Genomic DNA, 19,290 nt, shown 5'->3' with positions numbered 1-19,290 from the left:
AATAAACCTTAAACGCTTGTGTTTTCTGTATAAATCTCTCTATGATTATTAGTGAATACGTTTGGTTATTATATAGATTAGTGTAAATTGTATTTTTTAAACAGGAAGCGTGAGCGTGTTTAGTTTTAAATAAGCGTGAATGGTTTCGCCCATAAGGAAGCGCCTGTGTCAGAGTAATTGGCTGAGAAAATGAAAACAAATAGGAAGTACAACTGTATAACTTTAGCATTTTACTATATATGACATGTGATTGTAAATCAGTGCGTTATTTAAATGTAATCTTTGTCTAATATATATTTATAAAGCTATGTAGGACTTCTGATGATGCCTGTTTGTGCTTGTGTATCTGAGTGGATAGGATAGAGAATTGAAGAGAGAATTGAAGAGAGAATTGAAGAGAGATGTCTGATCAGATGTTGATGAGATGATCCAGCAGGCTGTGTGAGGATGTGGCCATGGTTGTGGTTCGGCTCCAGATCAGGTGTGTGTAGTGGCACTGCTCTGATCCTCACCCTGACTCTGGTAGTCTGGCTCTGTGGCGTTCATGCCAGTCTGAGTTTAGGGCCAGGAGGCGACTTCCCAGGTGTTTATGGTAAGCTCTGTCCTGCATGATGTAAGACCTGTGTCTCCATGTCTGCGTTGTCAGTGTTAGTGTGCGTCGTTGGCGGGTAAATCGTTTGTAGAAACACTTCAAAAGGTTGAAGCTAAAAATAATCTGCTGATCTTTTATGTAATCAGTGAGATTATTATTTCAGGCTCTCAGTCTGTCTTTCTGTTAAAATTCACTTCTTCTTCTTCTTCTTCGTCTTTGGGCTGTTCCCTTTCAGGGGTCGCCACAGCGAATCATCTGCCTCCATCTAACCCTATCCTCTGCATCCTCTTCTCTCACACCAACTAACTTCATGTCCTCTCTCACTGCATCCATAAATCTCCTCTCTGGTCTTCCTCTAGACCTCCTGCCTGGCAGTTCCAACCTCAGCATCCTGATGCTACATATTAAAATCCACTTATACCGCTGTTATTTCAGCCAAAGTGAAAATATGAACTAATCCCAGTAAAAATATCCCGTTTATCTTTTCTACTTATTATCTATTGGTGCAGGTGTTTGTTTACATTGAGACAGTAGATTATTTTATTTAGCGTCGCTTTTTTCAACATTTCGATTTCACTGATGGTGCAGGCAGAGATCTAAGGACTGCAAAAGATAAAGTAAATTCTGTCCAGACAACTCTGTGTGATGCCAGACAGACAGACAGACAGAGAGTCTGGTTCCTGGTCCTACAATGTATGAAACAAAAATATAATTGAAAGAGCGAGTTCTGAGATTTCTTTTATTTCTGTGCGTGGTCATTACATCTCTTGCAGATTTTATCTTCTACGCTGTGAGTCATGAGGAGTTTGTGTCTTTGCTCCATGACGTCGCCCTGCTGCTGTACCTCGGGCCGAGTCAGGAGAGGAAATGGGGCACGGCGGTCTTCCTTGTCCTGTCTCTCGTCTCTACGGTGCTCCTGCCCCCCATTTACGCCCTCTTCCTCTTCGTGACGGGGGACGAGGCCAGTCGGATATGCGGGTACTCGGGCACCCAGCTGGCTCTGTTCGCGGCTCAGTGTCGCCAGAGCAAACGGAGACGAGTCCTGCGCTGTCTGCCGCCCTGGTCCCTGCCTTGGCTCGTCTTGCTGCTCGATTTGTTCCTCCTTCCAAACGTATCGGGACTTCTGCACTTCTACGCCATCTGCCTGGGGCTCAGCTGTATCCTTCACTCTCTAGAACTAATAACCGATATATAGTGTATGTTCACATCCCAGTGACCGTCCTTAACCTCTTTCTCAGACAGCACGGAGTTAATCGAGCTCCTGCAGCGGATCGAGTCTCTCGGCGTCTGCTCCTGCCTGCCAGCCTGGCTTTATATCTCCACTAAATATCAGCTACCGACCTACATCAGCCCTGCGCAGAGGTCAGTGCACGGCTTTACATGAGAAACCTCACTGTCAATCAAACATGGCTCTATTTACACTCTGTACACTCACCACATGGGGCATCAGAGAGCGGTGCAGGTAGGCTCCTTTATTTCTGAGCGTGATGAATAGTTCTAGAACCCAGAGGTGAAGATATTCTCCAGGGTGCAGATAGTTCTGGATTTAGATTAGCTACCGTACCAAACCGTACCGTACCGTGACACAAGGTGATGTCATCTCTGTCTTATTTTTTTTTTTCAGATCTGTCCCTCACACTGGACACGCTGCATCGGCCAGCAGGTCCCAGCTGGAGGATCACACACACACACGAGCGTGGACACACACCACACCCGAGTGGCAGCTGGAACCTGTTATGGTGACGGACGAGCAGATATTAGAGGAGGAGCTGCTGAGAGCTGGGATCCTGTCCTCGCTGAGGGACGCACCTGAAGGCACGCCGGAGAAAGTGGAAGTCCAGAAATCCTCCGTTTCTTCACTGAGGTGTGTGACGATTGCAGTTTAGGCCCCGCCTCTAATTAAAGGTCTAAAAGCTGGAAATTATTTGGGTGATGATGATACAGAAATGATTATGATTGTTGTGTTTATTAAGATGATTATTCTGATGATTATTCTGATTGTTGTGTTTATTCTGATGATTGTTGTATTTATTATGATGATTATTAAGATGATTATTCTGATGATTATTCTGATGATTATTCTGATGATTACTCTGATCAGGCTGCAGCAGCTGGAGAAGATGGGCTTCCCGATGGAGAAAGCCGTGGTGGCTCTGGCCGCGTCTCCGCACCTGGACGGAGCGATCTCTCTGCTGATCGAGGACCAGGTCGGCGAGGACGCCGTGGTCGTCTCTAAAGGCAGGAAGGCGCCGAGCTCGTGACCCGCGCACGCTCAGGGGCCACGGTGAGGACGCCATCCCATAATACAAACAGGAACAAAATCACAAATGTATTAATGCAAGCGGTTTTCTAAAAAAAACCCAGGTGTTATTTACAGTTCTTTAAAGTGTGTGTGTGTGTGTGTGTGTGTGTGTGAGGTAAAAGGGAAGAACTCCCCCCGCCCTTCCCCCTCTTTTCAAAGTTACAGCAAAAAGATCAAAATGTATTATAATAGAAATAAATACAGAAAATTCTGCAATAAATCCCTTCTGAACATTAAAAATAAAATCTTAAAACATTAATTTAATTCTTATTATAAAATATTAAATGTATGAACTGAATGGTATAGTGATGGATTTATTTATTTTTGTCACTTTTTTCATCATACAGTTTATTTCCTGTTTTAAAAAAAAAGAAAAATGCAACACATTATTATTATTATTATTATTATAACATACTTTATAATTTAATTATGTTTATTTTGTAACATGGTGTTTTTACTGGACCGGGTTGAAGTCTGTGTGTGAGAATAAAATAAAATAAAATATTATTAATATTCATGGTTGGTTTCATTTTTTTGAGCTACGTAGCTGTATAGCGGTGAGTTAAATTATTATTATTTTAATAATTACAGATTTTTATTTTATTTTATGTAAAAGACAATGATGTATGACTGAACAGATCAGGAATCATAAGTGATGAATTTCATAAGATTTTGATTTCAGGTTGTCTTACACAGAAAGTAATAACACACACACACACACACACACAAGATTTATAAAAGAAAAGAAATGCACGAAACACTTTATTGTCTTTAACACTGATGCAAACACAAGACGAAGAATCCGAGCGAAAGTTTTGAGAAGCTGTAAAACGAGGGATGAAAAGCCGACGTGACACGACGTGTCGTACAAAAACATCACAGAAACATCAACTAATAATCATTTCTTAAATAATTAACATTTAGATAGAGATGTTTATGAAAAAGGTAAAGAAATAAAAAAAAAAGAATAATAATAATAAAAAAAGATTCAAGTTAATTTCTCAATCCTGTCATTAATCAGCCTTTAAACAGATCAGACCGTCTGCAGTGAAGCACCTGAACGAGTGTTCGAGACTCTATAAAGGAGAAAGACGTCTTCAGCGGTTCTTTACGCGCTCGCGGGTTTATTACGCAGAACCTTCCGAGGTTCCTCCTGAAGGACGGCTGAAGACAAATGCCCTGTAAGTATCTTTGACGTTTAAAAGAACATTTTAGCTTGTAAATGTTTCAGTTTTTAGTTAGTGTTACAAACAGTACTGTGCAAAAGTCTTGACCCCCCTCATTTCTTCATATTAAGCACAATTTAATGATGTAAAATAATTAGAACAAACATGTTTTACTGCGACAGGCTGCAAAGTGCCGAAAGACACACTTTACAAACTGGTTGTTTATGAAAGAACCTCAGCAGCGACCTCGTTTCCCCTCTCGTCTGTTCCAAACACTCAGCATCAGCAGTTACTAACCAGCACCTGATCATCTGTCATCACCTGCGTCACCGGTTTCTCACTGCGTCAGGACTTAAGATAGATACAGGGAGTGGAGCGAACACGAGAGCCTTCAGGAGGCCTGGAGAACGGTTCCTCAGAAATACATTAAACATGAATGAAAGTCTGGAGCTTTGGAAGCAAGATATGAAGGAATGAGGGGGCCAAAACTTTTGTACAGTACTGCATTTCCCCAGGGGATGTATGCTGAGTGCACAGTACATCATTTCAGCCCAGATTTCTCTCTTTCTTTCCTTCTTTTTTGTTGTTGTTGTTGCTGAATGTGCAAAGACGAGTGGAATAATTTCCAGATATTCCATTAAATGTCCCGGATTCAAGTCCCACCTGAGTGTTTCCCAGGATTTACTGCCTACGTGTTTCTTTTCTCTTCATCCGATTACAAAAAACACAGACTCCGAGCTCCTCAGAGCCGTGACCGCGAGAAACAAACACAAATTAGCATCTCATAAAACGTTCACGGGCCAAATTTACTGCTGTTTTCAGCCTAAACATTATTTATTAGTTCTGCTTTGGAGACAGTTTTAAACCTGGAAGGATTTCTGATTCAAACTGCACCCAATCCTGAAACCTTATTCTACTGTAAGTTAACCCTGAGACCTGCTGATGGCTTTATGCTAAATGCTTCCACACATACAGTATGTACAGTGGGTTCTGCTTACTGAAAGGTGGACTCATTATTTATTCTGACATGTTTTGGATTATACATACAAGTTTATATTACGAAGAACGTGACATTTATTAGACAGTGTAAAAAATAAAAATAAAAAATAAATATTTATATTAATACTCATAGATGGTTATGCTTTATTTGTTTATTTTAAAAAGCAAAGACGTTCTGTAGAGATGAGTGAAATGAATTCTTTTTGTAGTTTTTAGATCATGAATAAAAATGTATCACTTTTAAAATATAAGAGAAACAAATTTACAGTAAGCAGAGGTTAATACGGGTCTGCAGCACGTTTAGGGTTAAATAACTGAGAGTTTGTTGTCTGGTTTATTTTAGTTGTTGAATCAGTGTTTCAGGCAGGTAGCAGTGAAGATAAGGGACAAATCAAGGGTTTTAAAACTTCATATTTTCAGCTCCGTCTTCAAAAGACATCAGTTAATAATAAGAATAACAAATAAAAACGATTTAGACCTTTTATCTACTTTGGATGTGAATTGATTGTTAAACTTCCTAACAGACCTGGGCTGAATCGATGGCGTGTGCACTCAGTGTTAATTCTTCACAGCTCTAAACACGGAGAGGAATTCGGCACGACAATGTAGTAATAGTTTCCAAATTAAACTGCAAATAAATAGATAAAAGATTACACAATGTCAAGCACCCGGGACGTCTGCGCGGGATCTACTGTATTTCATTCTTACTTCTCTAGATAAAAAAACAAAACAACATCTAAAATAGTGCATTTAATGCTAGGGAGGATAACTACAGCCATTTATTTATTGCTTAAATGTTTGAAAAATGAATAGTTAATACGTGTTTTTCTACATACGATACATTTCCTAGCTTCCCTAAGGGGTCTGTTAAAATATATTTATATATATATAGAGTGACTTCAGCGAATAATAACCTGATGTTCTTCTCCGTCACGTGTACCAGCTTGTATCGTCCCTTTATTGCCCCGAATCGTATAAACGTTTCTCTCTTGTGTTGAAGTGAAGTTAAAGACTGATTTCTAGTTGCGATGGTGAAGGTCTACAGCACCACTTGGTTCTTTCCCTGAGGTGGTGTCATTCCCCCCCCCCCCCCTTCCTTATTCAGTGGGATGTTCCAGAGTTAGTGAGCGGATCTGTAGGACGGTACGTGTTACAGGGACGTGCGAGGGTTTGCCAGTCCAAGCTGGGGCGAGAGTTTGACCCTTTAGGACTTCCCTCGGATTTTAGACTCGGTGAGGGACGACGCTTTGACCCGTAAGGGCAGGACGCCGGCCCGCTTGTTCCGGAAGTATTCCGTAGACGGAGTGCTGAACGGGCCGTCTCCGGATCCTCCGTCAGGTTCTGTGCGAGAAAAAAACAGGTCTGAGTTCAGGGTCCAAACAACATCAGGTGGAAGAAAACAACCGGACTCAAGAGAACCCTCTGAACTGGCGTTCTAGCAAAAATGACATCCAGTGCAGGACGAGGATCGCTGGACAGTGACGTCTTCATGACTGTCTACATGCAGGCGGTAAATCCTAAATCGTGTGCGAAATTAAACTGAAATGGAAACAAGCTTTTCAGGATCTGCTTCTCTGACTTTTTTCTCTTCCAACATTATCAATGATTTGATTTGCACACGTTCCGTCACCAGCTTCGTTTTTTTCCCCCCTTTACATTACTAAAACAAAAAATACTGCAAACAAGTGTGAACTCCTCTGTCCTGAAAATCCTCCGACTGTTACAAAGCGCTGACTGACACTGGAGACTCCTTACGTACATGTGACACAAGTAAACACCGCCTTACAGTAAACTACCTTGCAGCTATATTAAGTGAATCAAGACTTTCTGATCAATCAGCAATCAGAATTTAACAGTGTTGTGGTGTAATTACAGTAAGTCCCCTACATACAAACACGTTCCGTTCAGAGAGCTTGTCTGCAAGTCCCATTTGTTCATAAGTCTAACCAACATTGTCCAGGTACTAGGATACTAACACAATCGGCTGTACACAGTATAAAACTGACATGTTTCATGATCTCGTACTTGTTCTTAAGAATCGTGTCTGCACGTGACAATGCACGCTGGACACATTATCTAACTTTCACTGTCTTTAAAAATGAATAACTAGAATGTTCATATGTAGGGGACTTGCTGTATTTGTAATAACTAACAGTATATTGGTTTGAGAATGTGCATTTGCCTTTCTCCACTCTTGTGATCAGGTCTCCTGGGACGGATGTTACTACCAGGTCTGATCTACATCTAGGGGCTTCACCAAGACTGGGTTGAAAATCCGTGTTTGAGAATCTCAACGTGTCACTGTCAAGTTACTTACCTCCAGCACTGTGTGATCTTAAACTTAGTCGCATATAGTGTAGTCTTATATAGTTTTTAAAAAGAGAGAAAGAGTCCACACTTCTGTATCAGGACCAGCACCTTCTTGTAGCTCATATATAACCTACAGCTGCATGTTAGGCTTTAATATTCAACATGACTGCAACATGGGCACTAACTAACCAGTCCAGCAGAGGGCAGCACATATTCAGACTGCAGATCTTTACCTGGCCAGATGATCGCCTCCAGCAGCTGCACCCTGCGAGCCAGCAGCTCCAGGTCAGCCTGCAAGTCCTGCAACATCTTCAAACTAACGTCCTACCAAAGATCAAGAGCAATGAGGGTCCTGCACCAGGTTACCATGGTGCTGCTGGGGGCGGGGCTCTGTTCTCTGAGTGAGTCCGTCTCCTCGATCTAGAGTAATCTGACCCCCTGAGTCCCCCCCTCTGCCCCTGACCTCTTTTGACCTGCCTACTCACCGTGGATACCGATCATAGTCTCGAGAATTAAAACCCTCTCGGCTAAGATCTTCAGGGCCTCACGGATTTGGTGTATGCCGTCCCCCTGTGGAGACAGATACAGCCGTCAAGTTACGGGAGCAAAAGCCAAACCAAGCGCTTGCAGTGCACGGAGCAAGTTGTTACAGTAAGTTATTTAATATTAGAAGTTAAATGGGTTAAACATACTGTATGATTCAAGACATTAAATAATAATAATTAAACACTTAGTCTTTATTTTAGTTCGTTTTTGGTTTTTCTTCTGTAGGCCATGCTGTAAGGTTAAAAAAACAAACAGACACACAAGCATGCAGGTGAGAGGCCAGAGACACCTTCATGCAGTCAACCAACATACAACATCAAATACAGTGTTCTTTATAAAACAAAGTAAAGTTTGTAGGTTTAAAGGACAAGTCTCTTCCGCTTATTGGCTTTTATTTTTCTGGCCCTTAAATGAGCCACACACACACACACACACACACACACATATGTGGACGGGGCAGTTTGGGAAAAGCGCGGGAACTGTCACTTGTATTTTAATTGCAATTGCTAAAAATCGCTATACGTTAAAAACCTTTTATAAAAAAATTCAAATAAAAAAACCACACTGAGACATAACACTGTTTAATGTTGTTTAACACCACTGTATGTTCAACACTATGAACTTGTTGTCCAATTTAAACGTTATTCTTCAGTTGTGTAGTTTTTCCTCTGTAGTTTATTTTACTCTGTGGGTTAGATTAGACTTGCTAGTTTTTTTTTGCACTGTAGATTAGACCAGATTAGACTTCACTTGCTAGTCTTTTTTGTTACACTGTAGATTAGACTTTACTTGCTAACTTTATACAGTTTTATTTTACACTGTAGATTAGACCAGGCTTCTCTTGCTAGTTTTTTTTTTATTTTACACTGTATATAAGATTAGATTAGATTAGACTTCACTTAAAAGATTTTTCTTTTACAGTTTATTAGATTAGACTTCACTTGCTAGGTTCGTATTTTGTTCTGTATATTAGATTAGATTTAATTCTCGGGCATTTAATTTTAATTTGTAGATTAGATCGTCTGTCACTTAATAGGGTTTTACTTTTGTGTTGTGTTTGTCGTGTGTGTGCGTGTGTGTGTGTGTGTGTGTGTGCAGAGACCAGAGACTCAGACGGTGAGATATCTGCAGCATTAATCCTGATGAATGATTTGAATTTAGTTGTAGTTATAGTCACATTTTATGAATTTAAGTTGTTGTTCTAGTTTAGGTTTAGTTAACCAGTAAAACAGAACACTGGTAGTCAATAAAATTTAAAGTGGTTTCAATGTTTTTCCTCCTGTTTTTAATTTTTAAGTCCTGAAAATCCCACTGCAATCATTTACTATGTTTAATCCCTTATTAAATGGAGAATGACGTGAAGCTTTTCTCCTTCTTTCTTATCTATGAGTTCCTCTAAATGAACATTGTGTAAGTTCTTGATGAATGATATAAGAACATGGGGAGTGTAAAGGACTTTTGCACTCTAAGTGCAATCTTCACTAATTCATATTCTTAATAATCCTCGAGATACACATATTTCCTAGACAGTGCAAGCGTACAGACAGGCCGCTATTAGCTCGTAGCGTAACTCCAGACTGGACCATCTGTAAGATTTCCACGGCTCTGGTTACGGAGGTCAACAAATATTTTGCGGGACGTGAAACTACGAGCGTCACGCGTTCGAGGAGATTATTAATGACTCGGTCGTGAACCTAGCGCAGGGTTATGTACAAATTAGTGCATGTGAGGGAAAAGAGGAGGATCACACAAGCCAAATAAAATAGTTCTGCTGTAATGAAAGGGTTTCTTATCACTCCTGGCTAGGGCTCGGAAATCAGTGGGAAAACAATGGATTGATACAGAGGGAATAGTGTGTGTGTGTGTGTGTGTGTGTGTGTAGAAATAAATGATGTGTACATCTCCTGAAGCGAGAGGGATGTTGCAAATTAAGGCCCGTAAATCATCGGTGTATTATGATTAATGCCGGGTCTGTGTGTTTCAGTATCTCCCGGCGTCGTATTACAAACCGGGACCGGGTCCAAAATAATCACCTCCGAAACGCGGGCTGCTAAGAGACCGCGGAGTAAAGAAAGCCGTGACGATGTCGGCGGTGATGGAGTGGAGGAGTTAACCGAACGGACAGGTCATTTGTTTAAGCGGAAATCCTCTGTGGCTGTTAAAGTGGAGCTCGGAGAGTCAGACATGAGAGCAGCAGGCAGACAGGAAGTACACAAGCAGCATAATGAGATGGGGCCATGCAGCAGCAATGCATTGTGGGTAACAGGGTATTCACTCACGCAACCCCCATATAAAAAAACCCAACCCCCCAAACTATCACCCAAACCCCGATACAGCAGTGCTGATCCATCATACACTGCCATTACCTGTAATCGCCAAAGCACATAGACATCTGGGATACACACAACACACACACACACACACACACACACACACACACACATTTGGTTTTGGACTGACATCAAAACATTAAAGGAATACTCCAGAATTTTAAAACTTGTTTCTATCCAATCTGTCAGTAGTATGCACAATTAGCTTTCACTTGCTACGTTAGCTTTTGTTAGCTTGGAACAGATTTTACTCAGCAAGTCAGATTAGATTTCACTTAATAGATTAAATGAGACTTCATAATAAATTTTACTCAACAGATTAAAATGGATTAGATTAGATTTCAAACAGTAATGTAAAATGTGTTTGCTTGGTTAGATTAGATTCTGTCTAGATTAGACTAGCTTTTGACGAGATTTCACCTGATACGCTAGATTAGATTTCACACACTAATTTAGAATCTACTTGCTACATTCATTTAGATTTTGACTAAACTTCACTTGCTACATTAGATTAGATTTACAAACTAATTTAGCATCTGCTTCCTAGGTTAGTTTAGATACTATCTAGATTAGATTGGATTTTGACTAGATTTCACTTTCTATGTTGGATTAGATTTCACAAATCTGGTTTGATTAGCTTTCACTTTCTACTGATTTTTTTAGTAGATAGGTTTGATTTTTCATTGTACATTAAATTAAATTTGTTTCTTTAAATTAGATTAGATTTTACTAGCTAGGTTTTATTAGCTTTCACTCGCTAGGTTTGATTTTATTATTTATTTCTAGGTTATATAAGATTTCTCTTTCAAGATAAAATAATATTTTCGTTGAAAGTGTATACCAAATATATCACTTGCCTTTTATTTTATTAGATTAGATTAGATTAGATTTTACTCACTAGGCCTTTATTATACTCACTAGACTTTGTCTCATGCATGTCTAAGATCTAACTTAGAGTAAACAAGTGTTTGTAAATTCCGGAGCGCTCCTTTAATCTACATCAAAAAGAGAATTTATTATTTGATGTTTGTCATTTCAATGATTTAATTTCATTATGATTTCACGTTGTGTTTGTTGTGTGTATGCCGAGACTGAAGGCTTAGACGGTGAGTGTGAGCTCTTGGCGTGTAGGTGGGAGTAGGAGGATCAGACGGTGAACACTCAGTTAGACAGCACCCCGCCACCAACACAAACAACAACAAACAAAGAAAAACAGCACACAGTCTGAGAGGTAACGGCTGCCCGTGTACACTGATCCAGTAGAATGTCATCATCAAAATGCTCAAACAGCGGGTGAGCCAGAGATCAGACCCACCTGAGACTGTCCTACTGGGCGTGGCCTGATATATACCACACTGCCCAAGACTCTTAAACTCTAATCTTTACTCTCTAGGTTAGAATTAGTATAGGATAATATTACTCGCTAGGTTAGATAACATTTTGCCCACTAGATTAGATTTGATTTGCTATTTTATTGGGTTCACTCACTAATTTTCGAACAGATTTTCACCAGTTTGGGTTACATGCCACTCATTAGGCTTAATTTCTCTTGTCAATTTATATTAGATATAACGTTTGAGGTTAAATTAGTTCTTATTTGCTAGTTTTATATTAAAATTAAAAAGTACGATTATCTTGCTAGGTTAGATTAGATTTTAATGATTTGGGTAAATTAAAAGGCTCTCATTAGTTTTTAATAGATTTAATTTGCTACTTAAGATTAAATTTTATTGATTAGTTTAAAGTACACTTTCCCCATAAGGGCTGATTTCACAAGTTAGATTATCTTCCATTTGTTATGTTAAATTGGATTTTATGCATTACGTTTCAAACTGATTTTTATGCTAGTTTGGATTATATTTCACTCATTAGACTTAAATTATCTTGCAGAGTCAGATTAGGTATTACTTTCTGGGTTAAATTGGTTTTCATTTGTTTACTTAGATTGAAATTCAATAGTAGGTTAGATTGGATTTCACTCGCTATGTTAGATTACATCTTTTTGCTCAGGTCCATTACATTTCATTATCTGGGTTAGATTGGATTTTACTTAATTGTTTTAAATTTCCTATTGGGCATAATTACTTTTGCTAAGTTTATATTTGGTAATTTAGCTAATTCAGATTATAATTTATGTTGCTAAAACAGATTAGATTGTATTCAATAAATTAGATCAAATGTATCTTGCTAGTTTAATTCACTAAGGGTAGTTTTAATTAGCCACTTAAGATTAAATTTAATTTGAGTTTCCCCACAGAGCCTAATTTGTCTTGCTCGGAGAGATTTGCTGTCACTTTCTAGGCTAAATTAGCTTTGATTCCCCAGGTAAGACTGGATTTCACGAACTAAGTTAGGTCAAATGTCGCTGATTTGGGTAACATTTCACTCATTAGGATTCCTTATTCTTAAATAGTTAGATTAGACATCACTTTCTAGGTTAGATTCATTTTCATTAGCCAGTTTAGAATAAAATTTGGTACTACTGTTTGTTAGACTAGATATTAGATGTCATAAACTGGTTTAGATTTAATTTGTTGTGCGTGATTTGCCTTGCTGGGTGAGATTAGATTCTACTCTGTAGGTTGAACTTTTGTTTGCTGCATCACTTATTCAATCAGTGTTGCTAAAATATAAAGGTAGGATTGTGATCGGACAAAGCGAGGCATCGCCATGATTAGCTCCGCCCACTTTACAAGAGAAAGAAATCAGGTGTCTTCGTCTGTGAGATCAGTGTACTCGGGCAACTCGGTGCCAACATCATATTCACCCCCCATGTGACCGTCACAACATCACAACATACAGGAAGTGAGCGAGAGTGAGGCAGCATCCAGTCAGTGCAAATTCCGTCTGAAATACACTTCATCCTGCTTTTATCGGTATTTCTCCGTGAATGCTGAGATACACTGAGACAGAAAGTGCACTGAGGGATGAAGCGTGATGTTAACATCCGTCACTGTGAACAGGGCTGGAGGCGGGATCAACATAAACAACATCAGCGGTGTGGGGACAAACAGCGAAATATCTGATTATGGAAAAAAGCAAAAGTTTCAGCAGAGACACACGTCCTGTAAAAACATTCCAACATCATGACACATGGCCCGGGGACACTGCTGCTCTCTCCTGCTGGGATTAAAGGTTAATGAGTGTGTGTATGTCAGTGTGTATGTGTGTGTAAGACAAACTCTCTTACCGGAAGACCTTTCTCCCCTGGCTCACCCTTCACTCCTGGCTCGCCCTGTAGAGGAACACTGTACTGTTTAATAACTCTAATGGATGGACCAGAGGTGATGGAGTTAATGAAGGTGATGGAGGTGATGGAGGTAGGAGAGGTGAGGAAAATGATGGAAGTGATGAATGTGCGGGAGGTGAGGAAGATGATACATTTGATGAAGGAGGTTATTCATGTGAAGTGGGTGAGGAAGATGAGGAGGTGATGGAGATGATAGCGGGTAAGGGGGTGAGGAAGGTGATGGAGATGAGGGAAATGATGGTAGTAGGGAAGGTGTTGGAGTAAAGAAAAGTGATGTAGGTTAATTGAGGTGGTGGAGGTAAAGAAGTCGATCCAGGTGAGGAATGCAATGGGGGAATGGAGGTGATGGAGGTGACAGAGGCAGCTGCCTTACCGGCTCTCCTTTAAAGCCCCTCTCTCCTGGATACCCCAGAGGTCCCTGCAGGGTGAGAGGTCAGGTGTTAGGGTGACTGCAGGTGGAGATGGAGGTAAAACCAGGTGCTGTTTATGTGCGTAATGTTTTAGATGTCACACTCACTCTCTCTCCTCGCTCTCCCTTTGGTCCCGCGGGTCCCGGTACACCTGGAGTACCAGGCTTTCCCTAAAAAAATAATAATACACACACATTAATCCACAACACACACACACACACACACACACACACACACAAGGTCTCAGGTCAGGTAAGAAAGTTCCTCTCCAGTTCCTCTGTTCAGCGTGTGTATTATTGTGGTGTGGGAAGGTGTGTGTTTGCTCACACTTGGTCCGATAGGGCCGGAGGGTCCGGCTGGTCCTCGTGCTCCTGGGGGTCCTGCGCGGGGCAAGACAGGAGACATCAGACCTTTCTAAGCATTTTAAGGTTGTAGTGTAAAAATGTGACACAAGAGGCTTTATAGAATATGCTATATTTATTATTTATTACATAAATATTATATTCAATAAGACATAAAAAATATGTGAAGTTTTTTTTATGTATTAATAGTTTTCTTAAAATTCTGACATCTTATAACGGAGTACCACAAGGTTCGGTACTTGCTTTAAAAAGTTTACATTTTAAAAAAAGTGAATTTATTTAAAAGTAATTAAAATATATAAATTTATATAGTCATTTTGTTATTTTATTTTATACCAGACCAAAAGTGAGCGAGCTATGAGTCTGGGGAGAAAAGTGGTTTAGCGCGGGTACCAAACGGACCCTCATAAATGAAAAATGGTGTGTTTTTTTTTTTTAGTCAGGGCTCAGGGCTCATTCCAGTTGGCTCAGGAGTCCTACGCGAACCCTGTGGCATTTGTTGGGGGTGATACGGTCACCCTGCCCATCGGAAAAACTTGATTTTTTTTTTTCAGGAAAACCATCAATTGGATCCCTGAGGAAAGGAAAAGTGTCACATGGGGAGGGGGAGGGTTTGTGCGATCGACATTTTTCACCAAAGTTATTGCGTTTGCTTTAAAAAATACGGTAACGATTATTGAATGTAGAAAATTGTTTTAAATGTTGCCTTGTATCAGAGATGTGTTAAGTTTGTTTACAAAAAAAAAACTAAACAAAAAAGAATCCACATTTGTGGAATGTTGTCCAGAGTATAAACAGTATATACACACTTCACTCAGGCTTGTGTTTGATATTGTACTGTATAATGTATTTTACTGAACTTTATAACTGAGTATCAAAATCTAATGCAATTTCATAGCTGTAAGACCTGTATGATATAAATGTATTATTATTATTATTATAACTGTAACTAATCATAACTGTAAATGCTTTATATAATTGTATTATTGATTTTTATACAGGGTTACTACACTGCAACATATTTTTTCTCCCTCAGCCGAACCAAAGAATCAGATAATGAATAAAACGTAATGAAATAGAATCCTCTTCATGATTTTCTCCCGGAGCGAGCGTTTGGGCTTTACGAGATAAAGACATGATAATAAATCACCAAACATATTTCATAAAGTCATTTCAAAGCCATGAAACACACACTACAGCAAACACATAGATAAGATCTAAAGCGAACACGCCGTCAGACGTTTATTAAACCAGACAGGACCTCAGACGAGCGAGCGGCGAGTTACGTCTCCATCGCCAAGGTCACCGTGACGTTATTCACTAATAACACTGATGACTGACTTATTATCCTCTTCTCCTGACTAAAGCGGTGATAAAACTTTGCCGGATGCGCCTTGAGGGACCGAAGCACGGCTGGAGAGAGTCTTAATCGGTGCTTAACTGATCGCTTTTTTATCTACTATGAAACTTGGCTCAACTTCTCATAATTAATATAAACTTTATTTTAAAACATATTTATATATCAGATAAATCGTCAAGATTAATTTCTCCTGAAAAAAATAACGTAAAGGGAAAATTGCTAGTGACAAGAAAAACCTGGACGCTGATTCGTACAGATCAGAGAGGACGTCTTGGATTTTAAAAAAAATTGCACTTTATAATAAAACTGACATCTATGAAACGAAAACATCAAATGTAAACACATCTTTGGAAATAAATTAACAACAGCATAAAAATAAAATCCTATAATAATAAAACTTGATATTAACCATGTAATATATTTTCTATATTTTGCAATTTCATTTTGAAATCATTATTCCATTTTTACCTTAATATCAAAATCTCTATGTGTTCCTCAAAATATTGCAAGTTGATTTTTATAAATAAAATGCTCTATTGTAAAACCCTGAAAAAAGCAGCAGGGTGAGGAACACTCATGTGGATTCTGATATTTTCAGAATTATTCCTCAAGACGTTGAGAGAAAAAAATGTATATTTTGAGATTATGTGGTAATTATTTGGGAGTATAAAAAAAGTATCAAAGTCTACTTTTTGGAATAAAGTATGGAATATAAATATAGTAAATAAAGAACAAAAGTCTTTTGAGATTTAGTAATTTTTCAAGAATGGGTGAGGAATAACACTGCAGACGGTGGCGTGATCCAGCGCAGCGCACAAGTCCATTATTCCACTAATAACACAACAATTCATCAACATTTATAAAGTTTAATTGATTAATGAAGGACAAAGTTTAAATTCTTATGTAATGTTGCTTTTCCCAAAGCGCCGTCACCACGGCTGTTACTATGGAAACCATACCATATTAGTCCATGCGCATTAATATAAACCTGCCCTGTTAGGCCCGGAGCTGAAGACTTGAGAATTAAACTGAACTCGAATCCTATATGTGGTCATGTGACTTGAATAAGAACGGGCAGATAGGAATTAATGCAACTTTTTGTAGATGAGAATGATTGCAACTTCTTGCCTTTTTTTTTATACATGCGTAATGATGACATCAGCCAGCATCGGCAGCGTGGGGATTTCATTGCAATGCTAGCAACAGCTGCTTAAACAGCTAAAGCGGGGCATCTGGCTTTCTTCCTTCTTCTCAACACACACAGCTGACTAACTGCTCGCGGTCCTCCAAAGCGAAACCCTGAGCAGATTCTTTTTTTCCTAAAATTGAATCTGTTGATTGTAATAAATGAGCGCTCGTACAAATATGACATGTTTTAATCCAGAGGCGGCGAGGAAAACCGCATCGAAATGTGAACGTCATGTGTGGCATTTCAAAGGACAGACGTGCCGACAGTAGAGTTAAAAAAGCCACATGTAATTATGAATGTGAAGCGTCATGACATGCAAATCAGATCTGAGCAAAAATCAGATTTGAACAATGTGGCGTGTAATGTAACGTGAGCGCAGCCACAGATAAGACACACAAGAGTTTTTATCACACTGGCTGACCAAAACACTACAGAAAAATGTAAGTAGATAACTGCGATTTAAAGATGGCTAATACAAGTAGTCCCCGACTTACAAACACTCGAGTTACGAATTTCTGCAGATATGAACGGACCGCGGTTCTACTTCCGGTTCAATCGTGAAAGTCACTTATGTATATTGTATGAAAAATAGACACTGCAGTGCACCAGATACCAATATTTACAACTACAGTATATATAATATTTTCAGTGTGTCAGTGAATGTAGAAAATGTCTAAAGTCTGGTATATTGTATGTGTGTGTGTGTGTGTGTGTGTGTGTGTGTGTATGTGTGTGTGTGTGTGTGCGGGAGAAATTAGTTGGTCTCAGTCCGGGAGCCCGATGATAGAAAACATCTGTCCTGTAAATCTGCCCTGATGAAGAATAATAATAATTTTTAAGAGTTTCAAGAGTTCACAGTCCAATACAGTGGAAAACAGCTCTGAGACAAAATTGCGTCCGGTTCCCCTCACAATATAAAGGCGCAGAGACGACAGAAATGTGTAAGATTAATTTTCTTAGGCACAGTTACGGTCTTTGGCCACATGATGGCAGTGTGGGGAAAGGGGACAGAGAATTAGTCCAGTACATCTATCCTAAATAGCAACTACGCTAATTCTCTCCATCTTTTCTGTATTTTTCTACCCATCCTGAGGCATCTGGAGATTGTGCCAGCTTTAGTAGACAAAGGCCAACCCTGTGAGGTTTCTAAGGCATCTTGAGAAGGACCTGCTCCAGCTAGATTCTGCTTTATGATGGCTGGAGCTACACATCCTGCTCCTGTGCTTCCAGTGATCCTGACCCCATCTGCCCTCTGCACCTACTGCTGAACTGAATCTACACAACTTCTGATATATTGAACTTTCACCTGCACAACACACTTGATGTTATATCATCTCTATCTGTTATCACCCAGATGAGGATGGGTTCCCTGTTGAGTCTGGTTCCTCTCAAGGTTTCTTCCTATTGCCATCTCAGGGAGTTTTTCCTTGCCACTGTCGCCGTCACCCTTGGCTTGCTCATCAGAGACATTTCATTCATCATTCATTCATTTCATTATTATCTAGACACATTTTTCTCACACATACACACTTCCAAATATTTTCTTTTCTTTTCTTTTCTAGAAAAAAAAATTCTTTAATTTTTTTGTGAAGCTGCTTTGAGACAATGACCATTGTTAAAAGCGCTATATAAATAAAATTGAATTGAATTGAATTAGTCGAGTGAATTGGTACAGTATGCTTTACATTGTATATTCATGTCAAAGGCTTATAAGACTTAAGAACGTTCTTGCTTAGATTCCATTATAATTTTGACATTTTCTTTAAAAACAGTCAAAAAAAGAGGTGTATTACTTTTATTATTATTATTATTATTATTATTATTATTATTATTATTTTAATCACCCTGGTAAAAAGTTTGCATGTGATGCTCCAAAACATTTCAAACCAATGAGTTAAAATGTTCAGGTTCGTCTCAGCTTCCTACAAACGTCAAAGCTCCAGGAGATCTCATTTTCTCATTTTTTTTCTCGTTTCTCATTTTTAAATGTCCTTCTACGAGCTGAGGGGCTTCACTGCACTGAGAGGCTTAAAGTCCCGAAAACAAACAGTTGATTTTATAATGAATGTTATCTCAGAAGCTGTGACTTCGAGGAGGCTACAGACGCGTGTTTTGAGTTTATGAATGTCGGATCTGCTGCCCTTCCTCACTCGCGAGGGCATGAACATCTGGCTCTCCTCAGATCCTCCGTTCCAGAGAAATACCAAACCTGTCGGAACGCAATCGTGGTCCCGGGCTGGATGTGATTTACTCTGACGGTCGTGTGAGGTTCGAGCAGCTGGTACCGAGCAGAACAAATTACCGACTGATTTGATTTGTATTGCTTCAGCTCTTGGCACAGATTCCTCTACGTGACGCGCGGCTCAGCAACCGCGCGCAGTGAAACCTTAGAAGGTATAATGTGTGTGTGTGTGTGTGTGTGTGTGTGTGTGTGTGCTTAGTATGCGTGCGTGTGTGTGTTTCCATGATGCATA

At 39.5% G+C, this 19,290-nt stretch overlaps 2 protein-coding genes across 4 annotated transcripts in view; one reads left to right on the top strand and one right to left on the bottom strand.

The window, feature by feature from the left end:
- Positions 1–40: 40 nt before the first annotated feature.
- On the top strand, positions 41–2,985 carry rhbdd3 (rhomboid domain containing 3). 2 transcript variants are annotated; one of them, XM_053480912.1, is made up of 5 exons: positions 41–481; positions 1,366–1,749; positions 1,831–1,954; positions 2,217–2,456; positions 2,694–2,985. In XM_053480912.1, the coding sequence occupies exons 1-5, from the start codon at positions 448–450 to the stop codon at positions 2,851–2,853; spliced, it is 942 nt and encodes a 313-aa protein (XP_053336887.1). In that variant the 5' UTR covers positions 41–447; the 3' UTR covers positions 2,854–2,985. The 2 variants fall into 2 exon arrangements, with proteins under 2 accessions (XP_053336887.1, XP_053336886.1); XM_053480911.1 differs by having other exon boundaries at positions 44–592.
- A 631-nt stretch (positions 2,986–3,616) lies between these two features.
- emid1 (EMI domain containing 1) overlaps positions 3,617–19,290 on the bottom strand; it is a 72,837-nt gene continuing 57,163 nt past the window's right edge. The window contains exons 11-16 of one of the 2 annotated variants that reach the window (XM_053480910.1): positions 14,233–14,285; positions 14,013–14,075; positions 13,869–13,913; positions 13,436–13,480; positions 7,855–7,939; positions 3,617–6,400 (exon numbers count right to left, since the gene is read on the bottom strand). In XM_053480910.1, coding sequence (XP_053336885.1) covers positions 6,264–6,400; positions 7,855–7,939; positions 13,436–13,480; positions 13,869–13,913; positions 14,013–14,075; positions 14,233–14,285 — 428 coding nt within the window. In that variant the 3' untranslated portion in view covers positions 3,617–6,263. Of the gene's footprint in view, positions 6,401–7,602; positions 7,694–7,854; positions 7,940–13,435; positions 13,481–13,868; positions 13,914–14,012; positions 14,076–14,232; positions 14,286–19,290 lie in introns of both variants that reach the window. The other variant, XM_053480909.1, reaches the window with a different exon arrangement.

This window comes from Clarias gariepinus, chromosome 21 (assembly GCF_024256425.1).
Source record: "Clarias gariepinus isolate MV-2021 ecotype Netherlands chromosome 21, CGAR_prim_01v2, whole genome shotgun sequence".
In the NCBI taxonomy this organism is placed as follows: Eukaryota; Metazoa; Chordata; class Actinopteri; order Siluriformes; family Clariidae; genus Clarias; species Clarias gariepinus.
This window is presented reverse-complemented; position numbering and strand designations above follow the sequence as displayed.

Excerpts from the sequence above, each read along its gene's own strand:
- rhbdd3 (XM_053480911.1), top strand. The coding sequence starts at position 448 with ATGTGGCCATGGTTGTGGTTCGGCTCCAGATCAGGTGTGTGTAGTGGC. Across the intron at positions 593-1,365 it reads CGACTTCCCAGGTGTTTATG|ATTTTATCTTCTACGCTGTG; the intron begins GTAAGCTCTGTC and ends CATCTCTTGCAG. Across the intron at positions 1,750-1,830 it reads CATCTGCCTGGGGCTCAGCT|ACAGCACGGAGTTAATCGAG; the intron begins GTATCCTTCACT and ends CCTCTTTCTCAG.